Source organism: Berghia stephanieae, chromosome 2 (assembly GCF_034508935.2).
Source record: "Berghia stephanieae isolate SIO BIC M18660-M18661 chromosome 2, UCSD_Bste_1.3, whole genome shotgun sequence".
Lineage (NCBI taxonomy): Eukaryota > Metazoa > Mollusca > Gastropoda > Nudibranchia > Aeolidiidae > Berghia > Berghia stephanieae.
In genome coordinates, this window is record NC_088361.1 from 26955604 (window position 1) to 26973537 (window position 17934).

The 17934-nt window shown below is 37.2% G+C and overlaps 1 protein-coding gene across 4 annotated transcripts; it reads right to left on the minus strand.

The window, feature by feature from the left end:
- Positions 1-121: 121 nt before the first annotated feature.
- LOC144964599 (uncharacterized) lies at positions 122-13531 on the minus strand. Of its 4 annotated transcripts, none has more exons than XM_078899052.1 (7): positions 13421-13521; positions 12200-12291; positions 9265-9391; positions 4748-5029; positions 3848-4002; positions 1800-1893; positions 122-1235 (listed from the first exon to the last, which is right to left on the minus strand). In XM_078899052.1, the coding sequence occupies exons 3-7, from the start codon at positions 9388-9390 to the stop codon at positions 297-299; spliced, it is 1596 nt and encodes a 531-aa protein (XP_078755178.1). In that variant the 5' UTR covers position 9391; positions 12200-12291; positions 13421-13521; the 3' UTR covers positions 122-296. The 4 variants fall into 4 exon arrangements, with proteins under 4 accessions (XP_078755178.1, XP_078755176.1, XP_078755179.1 ...); XM_078899050.1 differs by having other exon boundaries at positions 1800-1896; XM_078899053.1 differs by lacking the exon at positions 12200-12291 and having other exon boundaries at positions 13421-13531.
- Between the last annotated feature and the right edge of the window lie 4403 nt (positions 13532-17934).

A 17934-nucleotide genomic window follows, 5' to 3' on the forward strand; every position in this document is an offset into this window, starting at 1 on the left:
AGTAAACAGAGCTGAGATTAAGTTCATCCGTTTCTTCGCCAAATAGAGCATGTTTACACTTTACTCGCTTATAGCTTGTTTTAGTAGAGGTTGTGATTAGAAAGCCAACGATGTTCTCATATTTTCACGTGTATATATATTTTGTTTATTTGTATATAATGTGTATAATATCAGTTTAGATTATAAAAAGTTGTATATCTCAAGTATCAAAACGTCGAAATGGTAAATAAATTCAATGTTATTATGTTACAAGGTCATCAGTCAGGTTGGTCTTGACACGACAAGAAGCAAACAAGCTACATAATTCTGCATCGCCCGACTTGGGCATCTGACTCGGTGTTTTCCTCTCCCTCTTCCTCCCCATCCATCACGCTGTTCTTCTTCTGCACCGTGTCTTCGAAAGCTTTCAGTAATTTGCTTAAATCCTTGTATTTCTGTTTCAAATCTTTTCTCAAGTCGTGAGTATATTCTGTAAATTTAATCAAAGTATCAGCGTCCATTGTCTGTGGCGTCAGAAGATCTGTCTGAAAATGTGGGCCTACTGATGACTGCTCTCCGTGGCTAACGTCAGAGGAAGTTTGTTTTACGTCTTCATTTGGCAAGTAAGCTCTTTCTGCTGCTTTGATAGCCGCTTCTTGGCTCGTAGACGGCATCGCAATTCTTGCAGCATTTGCTACTCTTGCAGCAGCTTTTTTGAGGCGTAACTTTCTAATTTTACCATCTTGCACCCTTCGTATCCTTTCCTTTCGAGCAAATTCCTTATTGCTGCAAGAATTATCGGCTTGATACAGACTGTCATAGTCATCTGTGCAATATTCAGCATTACGAAGTTGCCACCTGGGTGGACTAATCCGTCTTTTTAATGGGAGGTTGTTCGATTTGAACCCACCCGGAAAAGGATTCAAACTATAGTCAATGGGAGCGTCGTCGTCGTCAGGTGTGTTGGTGGTGTCCATGGTGGCTTGGACGTTTGAAGTCGACGGGAGGGTATCGATAGATCTCATAACGTCAATCTGACCATTCTCGATGTTCCAAATGGGTCCACGGATAGTGCCACATTGAAGGTTTGTCATAGGAGTTGTTTGCTGTTGATAGTTCTGGTTATGTCCGTACGGGAAAAAGGATTGCTGGTTGCGCGGCGTCACCTTCAGTTGACGGATCCGTTCGGTCACACTGGGTTTGCTTTGTGTTGCGACAGCGTCTACGTCCTTGGTGACATCCAGGTCTCCCATTCTCTGAAAAAAAATGAATTATGATTTTCGATTTTCGATACAGTTGAGTAGCTACTTTCTTATTATGAGACTAATGTCTTAGATTTAGTGGGTAAGTTCGTTTGAAAAAGTAAAAAAAAAATAATTCAGGATCGAAAATAACCAGCATAAAGCCTCCTCCCTCCCCTCCCATCAATTGGGATTAGAACCGAAGAGCATTTGATAGCATGTGAAGCACTGTAAACACAACACTGCTGTAACAGCCAACATTTTGAGACATATAATGGTTTTGAATTTAAGAAACACTTAAGTTATTAAAACCCGAATTTCTTTTTAAAAAATAATAAAACACACAGAGGAATAAAACACAGCATCATTATGTATGTTTGGCCAAAAAAAAAAGCACCAACAAACTTACGTTTCTGCAATCAGAATAAATCCTCCATTTTTTGTAAAGGGAAAATTGTGATTTTTCATTTCATTTTGTAAAGTTTTTCACTTGTCAAATTGGTTGGCCTGACATGATCTCACCTGAATATGGATGTTATTTCACCTTAAAAATAATAAATTGATTTATCTCCTCCATACCTCGTCATTGCGGTTGTTCTTCTTTCTCTGATCACAAATTGTATGTTGTCTGACTTGAATCTTGCCGTCCGTTTTTGGCAGTCCTTGGCCTAATCTGCTGACGTGAGAATAGTGAAAGTAAATTACACAGATGTCACATAAAATAGTTTTAGGAACATATAATGTATACCCACACATAACCATTTGCCATGCTCAATGCGCTTCATATCCTATATTTGTCCTCGCCCCAGTTAGGATATATGAGGCCAAATTTTCCAATTTGCACACAAGTCGCCAGTTGTGGCGTCTTATTTGTATTAACGCTCTTGCAATATCAGTGGCTGACTTGAGGCTAGAAGCTTTGCACAGATTTACACACGAGTCAATAAGGTTAATGTGTGTAAGTAATTTCCAAAGGACACACCATCGGATCATTGTCAACCACGATTAACATCGATTGACTTTGCTACAAGACTAAGACACTACATCATTAGCACATCGGCACAAATCCACAGAAAATGAATCATGTAAAACAAGCAAACAGAAAACTCTAATACTGGTATGGTATGGTATGGGTATTGCTGATAGCGACATTTTAAAACAAATCACCCCCAAACTATAATTGTAATGTTAGAATTTCTTTATGACTGATGGTCTCAAAAGTTCTTTACTTCTTACATAGTTCGGATGGGAAAAGAGCAAGTCAAAAAACATAAGGTCAGCATCTTGTTTTTACTAAATTCAATAACTAAATTCGGAATTTTCCCTAATATTATGTAAAGAAGGAATGCAGTTAATTTCTCTCAACTGTTTGTTGTCATTTTCTTTAGAGTTATTGAGTTGGTCAGTTCTCACCATATTATTTTATGACAGACTATTAACCCATAATGTTACAAAGAGGTTTGTGAGTAAGTTACGATTATTTTTGGCTAGCAGAACTTCTTAGTATTCAATATAAACGCTAACTGCAATAACCTCAAGATTTAAATTCAGATAATACTGATGACACTCGCCTCTAAAGAAAAGCAGAAATGCACATGAGCGATATAGCTAGGGTGATTTAGTTAGGATGTAATAAGGAGGGGGTTCTTATTTGAAGACTTTCTTTTAAACCCCAGCAAGAGTTCCTTGATTCATTTTTAATGCGGTGTTTATGTTTTACGAAGCCCACCGAAACCGTCCAGAGTTATTGGGAAGTGGGCAGCAGTGGGAAATGAACCACAGAATCAGGGAAGTGTACAACGGAAGTGAGTAATATCTGGGACAATGGGAGGAGGATATCAGAGGGTAATGAACATGGGACTATGGGAAATGGATACCAGTCCAGTGGGAAATGAAGTCAGACGATGGGCGGTGGGGAATGAGCCTGAAACTAAAGGAGGTGGGCACCAATGGGGAAGGTAGATACCAATGGAGAATGTCCATAGTCCCAGATTTATTACCCATTGGTGCCCACATCTCATAGAGTCAGGTTCGTTCCCCTCTAGTGTCCACCTCCCAAAGTCAGGCTTCAATTCCCACTGGTATCCATCTCCCATAGTCCCAGGTTCATTTCCCTCTGATATCCTCCTCTCATTATGATATCCTCCTTTTCATGTGGGCGAAGGGGCCGAGTGGTTAAGATGGAGATAAAGATAAAGCGAGTAAATGTGACTCATATATAAAGGAACAACACAAAACAAACGACGAATGGTTAAGGCATTGCACTGTGATGTGTAAAGTCCCGGGTTCGAGCCCCGCTACGGGCACTTTCGGGTTTTTTCCTTGGGCAACATTCTTATCCCCCATTTTGCTCACTTGGACAACATGGGCGACTCCTGTTGACATCACACATCCTGTTTGATGGATTATCTATATTCCTTCATGGAATGCCTAGGTGATGGAATCTTATGGTGCCGTTGCGAAAGGGTGTAATTTGAAAATCCTCCTCCCATAGTCCCTTATTCACTCCCCACTGCGGCCCGCTTCCCATAACTTCGGACGGTTTATGCGAGGTTTGGAAGGTTTCGGCGGGTTTCGTAAAAAAAAAAAAATAATAAACACCCTTTTTAATGATCAAGTCCACTTACCCCTCAAGAGGCACATTCACGTCTTGTTTCTTGTTACATGGATTATCGACCACTTTGTTGACGATATGAAGATAATCCAGCTTCTTGGCTTTCGTCAGCCTCTTTCTCTTTTTGCCTCGTCTGGCTGTGGCTGCAGTTTTTGCTTGTCGGAGTGCCTGAAATAGTTGTATAACATGAAATTTTTTATATAGCCATAAACTTTTGTTCAGATTTTAAAGAAATGAAGTGACTATTCGTCGATTATGACGGCCAGTATTGACGAATAAAGGAATGCGAGTGAAAGTAAGATAAACACAAATGTTCAACTAGATCTTCATTTCCTTGTCTTATGACTATGAATAAGTGTATTATTTCACCTTTGCTTTTTCCCGTGCTTGTGTAAATTGGTAAAATACATGCAATATGTGCTTTTTTAATTATTGCATTCTGAGAGAACTTTAGTTTTAAATCAAAAGTTAAAAGCCACACCTTAATTTTAATCAATCAATTAATTCGGGGTGGGATCAAAATGGAAAAGCCAAAATCTTGCTTTGTACGAGTATTATGTAAATAAAGTTTCAATCCAATGCTTCAAATGACATTATACCCGGTTTACTTAGTGAGACAATGATATAATTATTGCCATCTCTAAAATAGTTACTTATACATTGTCTTTTGTATGAGATTGTTCCTAAATATTGGTTGTGACATAGATTATTACCTTTTTTCTAGGAGATCGGGTGGACGAAAGATTGCATCGACAATAGTGATCCTGCATTGCAGTGATCGATGATGATGATGATGATGATGATGATGATGATGATGATTATGATGATGGTGATGATGATGATGATGATGATGATGATGATGATGATGATGATGATGATGATGATGATGGTATCTACATAATACAAGCTTTACCTTATCCAGATTCTCGTCCAATTTCACAAACAGCTCCATACCAGATCCGGAGAGGGATAATCCTGAGAGATGAAGCGGTACCTCATCCATGTAAATCTGTTTAATCTTCTTCATTACAGTCGCGCAGTCAGGGCCTTGAACGGTCGGAGCTTGGACTTTAGGAGCTTCTGTCATTTGCTGGCGGTTGTCATTGATGTTGACATGGGGTCCCATGTTGAGTACTTTCCCGTTGGTATTGTTATTCATCTCTGCTATACTTGAACCGCTCGACCCTTCAGATATCTGAAGTGATGATATCAATAGTTATAAATGAAAAAAGAAGTTTGTTCTATTCCCATGCCTCTATAATATATAAGACTGTCTAATCGGTTCCAAAATACGGTACAATCAAAATGGCTGGACTCGGCGACACCCTATATAGGTATCGCTGGCTGGAATATAAAACCATTGCAATATATCATTAATTATCATTTACCCCATGCGGGACGATGGTCGCATAACTCAGTTGATAGATCAAAATATAAAAATATTGTGAACAAACGCCCTTTAAGATCTATTCAAGCATGACCTGTGTTTGATCTTTTTTTCCCTCACGAGCAATACTTTGTTTCGTGATGTTATCTAAGCTTTTAGAATGTAAGTTTTGCTATTATCAAACTTGTGTCAAACGCCTTCTCACGGTGAAATGTATTGCATATTGTATATTCACGCCTCATTTGTTTGACTCAGTGGCTCAACAGCACGGTGTCTTGTCTTGTCACAAAAGTCAAGCGATGCTAAACGTGACCAGTGGCGGAATGGGTGAATGTTATCATGGAAAATCCTGATCACGACGTTGTGTCCTTGGATTGACACTTGACACACATTTATCCCACTCGACTCAGGTGTAAATGAGTACCTGGCAATAGGCGTGACGGATTTTGTCAGAGTTATTGTAGTGCAAAAAAGGATGCTTAAGAGGCGAAGTACACTATGAAATAGAAATATGGTTCCATGCGGCATTCTGGGGGATTTAATAAAACATCTTGGGCAAGATGGTTACCCCCCCCCCCCCCCCCGCCCTCCCCTCCGTCTATTTGCTCATTTGGGACAGCAAGGGTGTTTCCTGTTGACACCAGACGTTAGTTTGATGGATTATCTATGTATTCCTACATGGAATGCCTAAGTGACGACAACAAATGATGTCGCGCGAAGGGGCTAATTTTTTTAAAAAGTGCTGGCCAAGAAAAAAGAAGTACGTATTTAATTGCTGTTTAACCACGCATCTAATAAAGGGAATAAATCTTTAGTTTAGTCATTTTTTTCAATTATATCTGTTTATATCATAACAATTAAAGCTTTATATCAATTTGTTTATCTTTAATCTGACAGAGAAAATTGCTTGCCATCCTTTGGATTGAACGCAAGTCTATCGCAAAGTACCCTCCCAGATATAACAGACCCAATTACCAAATCGTTGTTGAGTGGAAACAGGGGGTCAGAAAAAAAAACAAAACAAAAAAACAACGGCACCAGGTTCCAATTCTCTCAAAATCATCACAACAAAGTTGCATTCAGTGTTGTAGTGTAGAAAATATTTTTGGGTTGTTTCAAATAGTGTAATAATAGAGAAATATAAGGAAGAATTTACCATACTTGGAATCGATACGAGTTCAGCTTTCGACACTATATGCAAAACCACATTTTTATCAATCCTTGACTCATTCTTGGACAAAGATCACGTGAAGCTCATAAAATACCTATTATCAAATACTACATTACAATTTGAATCCGGCAGAGAATTAAAAACTATATCAACCTCAATTGGATCCCCTCAAGGAGACAGCTTGAGTCCAATTCTATTCACGATATACCTCGAATCGGCCATGAAAGATCTAATACCAAAATCACCACCAATAAAGAAGATCACTCGTGAATTGATATACGCAGACGATACAGACCTAATCTTTGAATCAGAACATCAAGCGAAAATATACTTGCCAATAATATCAACTACCCTAGAAGCATGGAATCTGAAAGTGAATCAATCCAAAACAGAATATACAAAAATCAACAGAAATTTAAATGAATGGAAAAGTGTACGTAAACTAGGCAATTTGATCAACGAAAATGAAGACATCATAAAACGAAAGTAGCTGGCCACCAATGCATTCAACCAACTCCAAAATTTATGGAATAGAAATAACATAATCAGTGAGCATAAACGAATACAGATTTACGAGGCACTGATTATTCCGATATTGACATATAATTGTGGAACCTGGGGCCTCACAAAAAAGAACTTAGAAAGTCTCGATTCATACCACCGCAAACAACTACGTCGCATAATCGGAATCTATTGGCCAGAGACAACTACAGATACTGATCTCTATGACAAAACCAGGGTCCAACGCCTGAGCACAATAATAGAAGAACAGCGATGGAGGCTATTTAGTCGCATCTTACGTCGAGAAGATAACATCCCAGCCCAAACTACAATGACAGAATATTTCTTTCATGGCAACAATTATGTAGGGAGACCACCGACATCAATAGTAACTACCCTGAACCAGGACCTCTCTACATATCAGAAGTTTCTGGATTCAGATGAGGCCGAATTAATCCCTGAAGAACTAAGAAATACTGCAGTGCTCTCCGTACTAAAGTCACAACAAGATCTTGACAGCCTCAAAACTCTGGCCCAGGACCGTAACCAATGGAAACAATTAACAACATGGATGGAGAGAGCAGCTATACTTATCGACCATTACTGAATCACACAATTCTCAGGAAGCGTCATTCGGACTGCGAAGCTTACTACTACTAATAATAATAATAGAGAGCATCTATATTGTACTTCACAGCATTGAACACAGGCTCACACCGCTTTATAATTTATCTCTTCCCTGTGGACAACGCACATAATATAATATAGTGGATGACACAAGCAGACCTTTGGTGCTTATAGATTTTTCGGACAAAGACATTGATGCCAAAAGCTAAGGGGGGGGGGGGGGTTGGAATGTAATGATTATGTGAACTATCACTGAATCTAAACTTCTTTAACACGAAACAGTATGTTTTGCACAGTTTAGTATTACCTTTCAAAGGAACCGCAATTTTTAGATACAAGAAGTACATAATTCAGATGTCATAATTATTAGTTTGACCTCTCCACTCTGTTCCTGGTTGTGTGCAATCTGTTAATAGTATTGCTATTCGCCGCATACAATAAAAAAGAATTCGCACTTCGCCTCTCTGGAGAAATACTTGTAAATTGTCAGTGTTATACTCCTCATTCTGACAATTTTTATATGTTTAATCCATATTATTATTATGAATCTAGAAATCACAACAGGAAGCTACGCATCTGGCTTTCAGCTATTGATTGTAACAATTGATTATGTCAAGCGTGCACAAAATGTTTATTTTGCTGTGTCATTTTGAACTCAGGGTAGCATGTTAGTGAGTAGTGCACATGGATCTCGTGAAAAGTAAACCCCTGGCCAAACCTGTGGGGAGTTCTGTGATCGTAATCACAACAGAATTCTTTGTGTATATTGTAAACCATCCAAATGTTCACTCATCCCAGACCCTACATTAAAAAAAAATATACCGTAAAGAAGAAAAATCCCAAAGTATAGTTCTGTAACCGATGCAAATAAATCAGCTTAACGTCACTAACAATTCTAGTGTTCGAGCCAATCATCATAAAAATCCTCCAGAAGGTTATGAAGACATCAACGTCAACGCGTGCGCACGGGTTGTGGAACAGACCATAGCACTTGCTTCATAGGGAATACAAAGAGAACGGTATCGATTCCGCGTGAAGTCGTTGATTTTTTTTTTCTGACTCCTTTGTCCACCCAGCTGTAATTGGGTAGCCTAGTCTAGTCGATCTCGTGGATAAGAACTCACATCAAAGGGGTAACAAGCAAGTTTTTCATCTAGCGCGATAGGAGCCGTGAAAAATTCCTGTTCCATGGGCCTTATGGTTCTGTGTTTGTTGTGTTTTTAAGGGTTTTACGGCGCTTGCAACACATTAAGGTCATATCAGCGCCAGTAAAAAGGAAGAAAATGGGATAGTAAAAAGTTCTAGAATTACAATTAAAGCACCCAAGAAAAGGTAAGACAAAGGGGAATTGGTTCAAATAAGAAATAGATATAGATTCCAACGGCACACTATCAAAGTACTTAGTCTGAGATCACCTAAAAGTCTCCTTCAGACACAGGCACAGGTCCCCACTAAGAGGAATACACTCAAATGTTTACAAATTATATAATACATAATACAGTGCATAACAGAGAGATGATTTACAAGGAAAAAAATATCATCTCCCAAAACTAACCATACATTTGACTGTTTCCCTCCCAGCCAGGGTATCCGGCCAGAGCCAGGACAAAACCAAGTAATCTCATTCCAAAACAAAGACAGCAAGCATGTTGGAAAACAGACGTAGGGGGATAGAAGACAAAGTATGTACCTCCTTGCCCACTATGGTTCTGGAGGACTACTTACTGTATTATATAAATCTTACCACGTTCAGTTCTAAAGTCCCGTCAACGTCGGTAATGATATCTGCGTAATTATTGCACTTGTCATCGTCGGTCATCTTCTCATCAAGACTGCTGCTGTACATTTTTCTTGTTATTACGGAAGTCATTCTGAGAAACAAATACCATAAGCAAGTATAAATTATTAACCATAAAGCAATGCAATGATGTATATGATGATTATAATAATTTTTCTTTGTGAATCCAATCTTATCAGAATAGACTGCCGTACTCTGAAAAAAAAACATTTTACAAAAGTTAACAAAATTCTCGCCATTTAAATATCTATCGAGATGCCCACTATTTTAAAACTGTGCTTTTTTGCGGTAGTAGAATGGTATTGACCCACTGAGTTAAATCAAATTCGTGACATAGAGCTTCAAATTGTGTTGAGTTGATATAGATGCTAAAATTCGAATAGGGGACTAGGGTAAATATTTGTATGCTTTATTGAGGAGAATAAATATAATTTCTTAAAGTAATAAAAACTAAAAGTTCACATTTCTTGCCATTCTGGATTTTAAATCCCTTTTGAGCATCTGAATCATCCCGACATACTACCATTGGGGAGGGGGGGCTCGGTCACATTTAAGTTAATATGCCAGGTATAAATATATTAGATTATTGAGAATGGGTGGCGTTGAACAGAGCTAGAGCAAAGGTGGGAAACACCGCCACCAACCTCTTTAAATGGAAAATCTCACCGGGCACTGAATGCCCATGCGGCCACCCCAGACAGACCATGGACCACATCCTGTCCGAATGCTCGCTGGGACCTCACTGCACCAATGCTGACCTGAGGGAATGCAACCAGACTGCCCGGGACTGGCTGACTCACTGGCGCGACAAGATATGATGATGATTATTGAGCAATAATGTGCTCTTGCTATTTTGAAGACTTTTTAAGAATTTTATAATCATCCCTCTCTAGCTTCCTCTATGATAAGGAAATAGCTAACCTTTTCGATAAATTCAATATTTTGACCTCACTGTTATTTGACACCAGTGATATCTCATGTTCTTGTTTTAGAAAGGACAAAGTTGTTGGGTTTGTGCGTGTTTGTCATTGTGTGGGTGTATGCGCGACAGGGGTTCGAGGTATCGACAATCGTCTGAAAGTTATTGTAATCGGGATGTATAATTTTATTAATGAGGTGGGCATTAACAACTAGTTTCATTGTCAACTCCAGGGACCCCCCCCCCCCCCACACACACACACACCCCCCCCCCTGTCCCTTTAGCCCTTCAAAATAAATAAATAAATAAATAAATAAATAAATAAATAAATAAATAAATAAATAAATAAATAAATGTTCTTTAATTTTAAATTGATTAGCCGACTAGCTCACAAAAATATAGCTATAGTGAATTAACAAAACAACTTTTTCTCACTTTGGTGAATTAAACAATTACTTTATAAATCTGCAGGTGTCAAAACTTTTGGAAACGTCTTAAACCTGAGAAGGTTTTAAATTTTCTGATTTAACATTTTTATGAAACGTGAGCGTCATCTTAATCAATCGATGTATGAAGTAAATGCTTCAAGGCTCATATATATTTTAATGTGCTTTGTCAGTGCAGAGCACTATATCGGATAGACGTGGATTAACGATACCGATAGATTGATCGACCGACCATGGTTCAATAACGTTAAAATGTAAAGGACACGGTACGCTTTGCCAACATTTATTTTAAAAGTTGCTTTATCGATCGTGACACCAAACACAATAATGAAAAAAATATTTTAAAAAAAAAACATCTAATTAACTTGGATGATTTTTAAAGGCAACTTTTTCAAGGAAGAGCGTCTGTGGTGTCATAGCTCGTAAATAGGGAATTTATTTTTATTATCAGGGGAAGACCCGCGACTAGGGGTATGGGCACTTATGGGAAACACAGAATCACCTTGTTGAGGAAAACCGAATTACTAAAATATGAAGGTCTAAGTATAACACTATAAAAAGCAAATTATTTTGAAGTTTTCTTTTTCCATTCACTGTTCCAAATGATTTAATTTAGGAAAAGAAAAAGAATGAAAAAGAATCACTGTCAATGTCGGGAGGAAAATGGCAGAGAATGGGAGGGCTAAAGCTAGATGGCACTCTTAGCAAAGGACCAGAACAAGTCCGTGGACAAAATGAAAGGCACATGTCTAGTTAAGTATCAATGTTGATTTCGTTGTCCCTTTTGGGGATCCCAATGGCTTAGTTGAGTGAAAATTTGCTTCAAACGCAAAAGGAATAAGTATCGATCTAGGGTGCAGTCGAGATTTTTTGTGCTCTCCCCCCCCCCCCCCCTTCCCCCCTGTCTATTATTTGGTGGGCCTCTTTGAGCTAGCAAAAGGTACTTTGAGATAGGGAAGGGTTCTATTCAAAGAAAAGTGTGCAATGTCTCTTGTCGGCTGAGCGCTTAAGAAATCGGTATGATTTCCAGTGGGAGGCCTTCCGAAAGCTCCTCAGTCTAGCATCTCTTTCAATTAGTATGTTCACCTTGGATCTTTTTGTCAGGCGTTTATTTATTCAATTTGTCAATATACAGTGTCATTTAAAAAACTCCAGAATAAAACTTGATAGATTAGTGAAAATTAAAAATGTTCCTAATGCCTCATATGACCATTGTTTTGGTTATCCGCCGTCATTTATGTTTTTTGAAATATTGAAAGTGAAAGGTAGTGCAATGCAGTCCTAGGTGTTTTTTTTTTTTCTATTAGGGTTAGCTCGACGCCGGATGATTTTATTTTCTATTAGGGTTAATTATAAGTCTTTGCAAAGGTGCTAAGGTGTTTGTTTTTCCTATAAGCGTTAGTTAAGGTACTAGGTTTTATTTTTTCTTCGGGTAAGTTGAGGGCATATGTGGGTTGTTTCCGTTAGCACGAGGTGTTTTCGGAAGGCTTCTCCCAGAGAATATAAAAACATTTACCTGCTTATTTGGGTAGTATCTATTGGCTGATTTCTTCGTTGTCAAATTTGTCAGTTGTCTTGTTTGTCAGTAAAAACACACTTAGTCTGTCGCTGTAGGAGAGACATGAGAAAATGTATGCTAACATCATGCATACCACATCTGTTGAGATGATTAATTAAAGTGATGAAATTTGGATTTATAACGAAAAATATCAGACTTGGGTTGATTTTCTAAAGTGCGCGTTATTAAAGAGAATGAATATAGAATTGTAGATTTTATTTTGTTGATCAGTTGAACTATAAATTGACTTTTACGTTTAGCATCCCAAATAATACCGCTTTGAGACAATAAATTGTCCCAATGCTTGTTGGTTAACCTTGTGGGCTTATGAACGACAAGCAATGCTATATTATTGGTTAGCCCATTGGTTTGATAATGTTGATATTGATAATGATAACGCATTCAGAAAAGACGTGGTATGTTTGAAATCGGTTGGACTCTAATACATGTACGGTGGTACTGCATTGCAATAGATTAGTCATGCCAAGCTGATATGTATAGACGTCTACTTTAGGTAAGAATATCAAGCTCTCTCACCGCTTCAATAGATGTCACCATGTAGTAAACCGATTGAAAATGTTGAAATAATTTTATCATATTATGCGTTTTATAAATGAGTTGCACAAAGATATAATTATCCATTGCGTAGCACTTCGGTCAAATGAGCGAAAGCTCCTCGTTCTAAGGGAAACAACCCAAATATTCCCTCAAATAAGTCTATGAGAGAATAAATCTACTAACATTAACTAACCCTAACAGGAAAAACAAACACCCAGGCACCTTTATAAAGACTTTTGACTAATACTGATATTGTAACATTCTGAAAACTCTAGAACAAACCTTTATTGATAAGTGAAAATTTAAAATGTCCTAATACAACCAGTGTTTTGGTTTTCCGCCGCCATTTGTTTTGTGAAGTATTGAAAGCAGTCCTAGGTTTGTTTGTTTTTCTTTTAGGTATGTTGGAACATTTTTCTTCTATTATTAATTATTGACACATTGAATAAATAAAAAACGCATGACAAAAGATCTACGGTGAAAATACAAATTGAAAGAAATGCTGGGAGGCGAAATGCTAGCAAGATGAGCTTTCGGAAGGCCACCCTAACAAAATGAGCATGTTTTTTAATAGATAACAAAAGAATATAACTCTTATAAAGTAAATAAATAAAAACTTACGTGATGAAAAGAATCCACCATAACAGTCGTCCCCCATTCGCACGGAAAGCGTTTCCATGGTTAAGTTATGACGCAAAAAGATAAAATGCATTCTGAAATTTTGGGGTTGAGACTATTCTTCCTATCTTTCATCTAAAGAATGGAATAAAAATATCAATAAATGTCTTTACAATAAATATTTCCAAGAGGAACGTTAAAACATCCAGAAAATAAAATTTGGAATTAGTTCCTAGCGACTGCACTCGTCGGTCCCCAGTGATAGTTATTATTATCATATTTTTGAACGATAGTTTTGCACATTAGCAACACATGTCGTTTGGATGTGGTTGGCAACAATAGTAAAATAAAAATAATAAATTACATTTGTATTGAGCGATATGTGCATCTCGGTATCGCCTTTCCCCGATCGCAACAGGTTCTAGCGTTACATTCATAAAATAGATAAATAAATATAATGAAAAATAAAAACAGCAATTCATTTAGCTACATAGATCTAGCACATTTCACACACATGATAGGTAAAACTTCATTTACAAAATAGAAACCATGAGACAAAAAAAAAGTGAGTTTTTAATTTAGATTTAAAATCTGATAATGAGTCAGCACTCCTAATGGTGTGTCGAAAATTCCATCGATTGTTCACAAATTTTGCCGGATGTTTTAGGTTTAGATAAGACCGTTCAATCGCTCTTAGATCTTAGGTTTTTACTTTGAAAATAGGGGTGTACAATGTCATAAAAAATCCTGGTGTATGTCTACTTATTACAAACAACGGAATGTATTTTGAAGGTAGCCAGTGCAACTCTCTAAGGAGATTTGAAACAGATGGGGTTTTTTTTTTTTGGTCTCTTTTCAGAACTAGTCCTGCTGGGTTGTTTTGACAACTTGAAGGTTTTTAATGTTTTCCTTGGAGATAAAAGAGAGTTGCAAAAATCTAATTTGGATGATCTTTAAACTTTTGTTGATGAAACATATACCTAATGATCTTGCTTTCTTTGACTCAACTTTATCTATATACTTCTTTTTGTGGTCTTGTGATATGACACTCTCCTCCAAACCGGAAAGTCCAGGGTTCGAGTCATGCTCTGGGATAAAAGAGAGTTGCAAAAATCTAATTTGGATGATCTTTAAACTTTTGTTGATGAAACATATACCTACTGATCTTGCTTTCTTTGACTCAACTTTATCTATATACTTCTTTTTGTGGTCTTGTGATATGACACTCTCCTCCAAACCGGAAAGTCCAGGGTTCGAGTCATGCTCTGAGTAGAGCATTGTTGAGTCCTTGAAAAGGTCTCTTAATCACATTCTCTCGCTCACCATACTCGGGTGTAAAACGATTACTTGGCTGTTAAAAGCGTCGTGTATGTTGAAATAAAATATGTCGCTAAACAAGTGTCATGTCGTCTCGTCCTATATCTTAAGTTTTGCTGTTGGCCAGGGACCACTTGTAAAGCGCTTTGGACACATTTTGTATTTATTTATATAAATGCTCAGGTATTTTTCTCCATTAATTGATGTTATCTCCAATCTCTTTAAATTCTGCTAGGGAAGTTCCATGAATTCTAGATATAGCGTTTTAAAAGTGTCTTAATCCAACAACAAAACTTAGTATGTAGGACGAGACATGACCCTCTTACTCCTAAGGCTTTATCAGAATTTTCTTTTCAATAGAACAACTATTATTAGTCACCTTATCACTTTGCCTCTACCACTGGGTAAGTTGAGAAAATATGAGCGAAGGAAATTTTCTACGGACTAAATTTTGCAGCCTTTACATTGGGACTCTAACCTTAGACCGACAAGTCATAAACTGAGTGTCATACCACAAGTCGAAACATTTACAAAATATTTTGACATTATTGACGGAGTATTTTTGACATCACACGTCAGGATTTCGAGTCCACTTAATTTTAGTACCTGGTTCACTTTATCACGGAGCTTTACATCCCTCTCTAAGTAGGGAAGGAATGAAACTTAATTAATAAATCTGATTCAAATTTGAGAATGGTTGTATTATCATAATATCATGAAGTCGGATGGTCCATCTTGCTCAAACTAGATAGCAAGATATATTCCAATAGGTCCGAAAGTAATTTGTGATCGTCCAGTATTACATCTTTTTCAGACTAGCCTACAGCAAGCTGAACAAACTCCGGTTCCATGGGTCTCGCAGTCTTAAACAAAGAATTCATTTTTTAATTTACACTCATTCAGTAGCTTAGTCGACTTTGGGGACCCAATAGCTCAGTTGGTAGAGCAGCCGCTTTACATACAAAGGGGCAGAGATCAATTTGGGATGATGTCGTGATATTCTTCTGACACTCCCCTCCCTGTCCACCCAGCTGCAGTGTCCATTTCATGTTATAGAAACCGGGATAAACTCCGGCTCCATGGCCGAGGGACTATTTTGTCTTGGTCGAGTTTATATTATGCGAACTGATGCCAATTCATGCTGCAAACAGGTATTTACATTAAACACAGGGGTCATTTATCGGAGCAAAGAAAAATCGTACATATCGACCGATCAAATTTTGATCAGATTTCTCCGTCGCAATTCGACGAGTTTGGCCGTTGAGTGATTCGTCAGGCATAAGTAATTAATTTTTTTCTTTGATGAATAAGGGACGGAACTGGTGATTAAATAGTTATCACACTCTCACTTCAACAACGGGTCAATTTCATTATCGATCCATCAATCCACAGTGATTGATATTATTTTCTTGATTGATAATCGATACGGGTTGCTTGGTGATGGGAAACGAAGAATCGGTGCCGCAGTACACAAATATCAGAGGCGAATTTTCAAGAGGAATAATATCCAATATAGTAAAATTGATAAAGCGCGGTATTCAGATGAAAAGTATCGAGAAGCGTAGAAAAAGAGTATATGTAAAAATAGAACAATATTAGAAATGAGACTGGAACATTCTTTCAAGTTACATCAATGGCTACTTTGACCAGTTAATTACCGTACTCTGGAAAAATGTGGTCAGAAAAATTGTCCCTTAATTATCCATCGATATTTGAAGGACGAGTTTTCTGGCCAAATTTTAAAATACGTTTTTAAAGTGTACGGTTGTTAACTGGGTAATAAGTTCTCAGTAACATTCTTTCAATCACACTGGAACGTTTATGGTTACAAATAGTTTTGCGTGTTTGATTGAATTAGTGGACTGAACTGGTGAGTATTTTACTTTTTTTTAAAAACGTTAAACGTATAATCGTAATACATTAAAAAAGAAGACGAAATATTTAATAATTCTTATAATAATAAATAAAATTTAAGGTGTGCTAATCTAAACTGAACGTGTTCATTGGCACTTTACAAGATATAGTTGGCATGAGAATGTGAAAATGACATCTTTATGAAATTGAATACTTTGAGAAATAAATAACTACCTTGCCTCTCTGACAAATTGAAAACTTAATGAGCAAATATCCTATTTGAATCTCCTTGCAAATATCTACACGTCGGTTTAAATGAATGAAATGAAATACATCTCAGATCCTTCCTTCTTCACCTCTTGTTTTTATTGTTCTTTTTTTATCTACTTTTTTGTTTGTTTCATTCTGATTTTTGTTTTTGTTGTTTGTTCTTTTTCTTTCTAATTTCTGACTTGTATTTCAATTCTGCACCAATGAAGGGGAAGATGACTGGGAAAAAAGTTGTAGGTCTAAAGTGAAAAGCGCCAAAGTAAAATTCAAACTAAAGCGACTAGTTCAAATAGAAACGGAGGATTCCATGACAATTTCATCAATGTATCTATTTTGATATTGCCTAAAAGTCTCACCTAGGCACAAGCATGAAGATACGTTATACTGTTTACAATATTTTTAAAAAAAACAACATATAAGTACAAAATAGAGTACAAGGGAAAAATACCATCTATCGAAAAAAAGGACATAGACCTAATATAAATTTGACCTCTTTAATTTGAATCAAGGTTCACTGCCAGAACAAAGGCAGTGAACTACACGGGGAAGGAAAAAAGACATCGAGGGAATAGAAAACACGGCACGTGACCTTCCTGTTCAAGAAGAAGAAAATGCATTTAGACAGCACAGTATCACTTCCATTAAATGGTAAAGGTGACTTTCTGTAATGTAAATATTTTTAATGCAAAATTGTATATCCAATCTAACAGTCGAAGTCATAAATATACGAGTTTCGAGATATGAAGACTTTAGTTAAGAATAGATGAGCGTTTTTATAAGGTCTACTTCAAAGACACGAGAACTGACACGATATCTTGACACACGTGGGCTCTCCAAACGATGTATTCATCTTAGATATGTCTGGGACAATGTGTCCTCAAATACAGGTCTGATAACCTTAATTGTTATGGTATCATTGTCGTGATGGAAATACTTTCAAACAAACATGGAATATTGTCCATTACAAATGTTAAATCAAGCCCATAATTGCGTTCGGTTATCAGACCTCCAAATGTAAGCATATAAGCCTGAGGACATAACACACCAATAGTTTAGATGGTGTTTCGAACTTAGGC

Excerpts from the sequence above, each read along its gene's own strand:
- LOC144964599 (XM_078899051.1), bottom strand. The coding sequence starts at position 9,390 with ATGACTTCCGTAATAACAAGAAAAATGTACAGCAGCAGTCTTGATGAG. Across the intron at positions 5,030-9,264 it reads GGACTTTAGAACTGAACGTG|ATATCTGAAGGGTCGAGCGG; the intron begins GTAAGATTTATA and ends TCATCACTTCAG. Across the intron at positions 4,003-4,747 it reads TGGACGAGAATCTGGATAAG|GCACTCCGACAAGCAAAAAC; the intron begins GTAAAGCTTGTA and ends CAACTATTTCAG.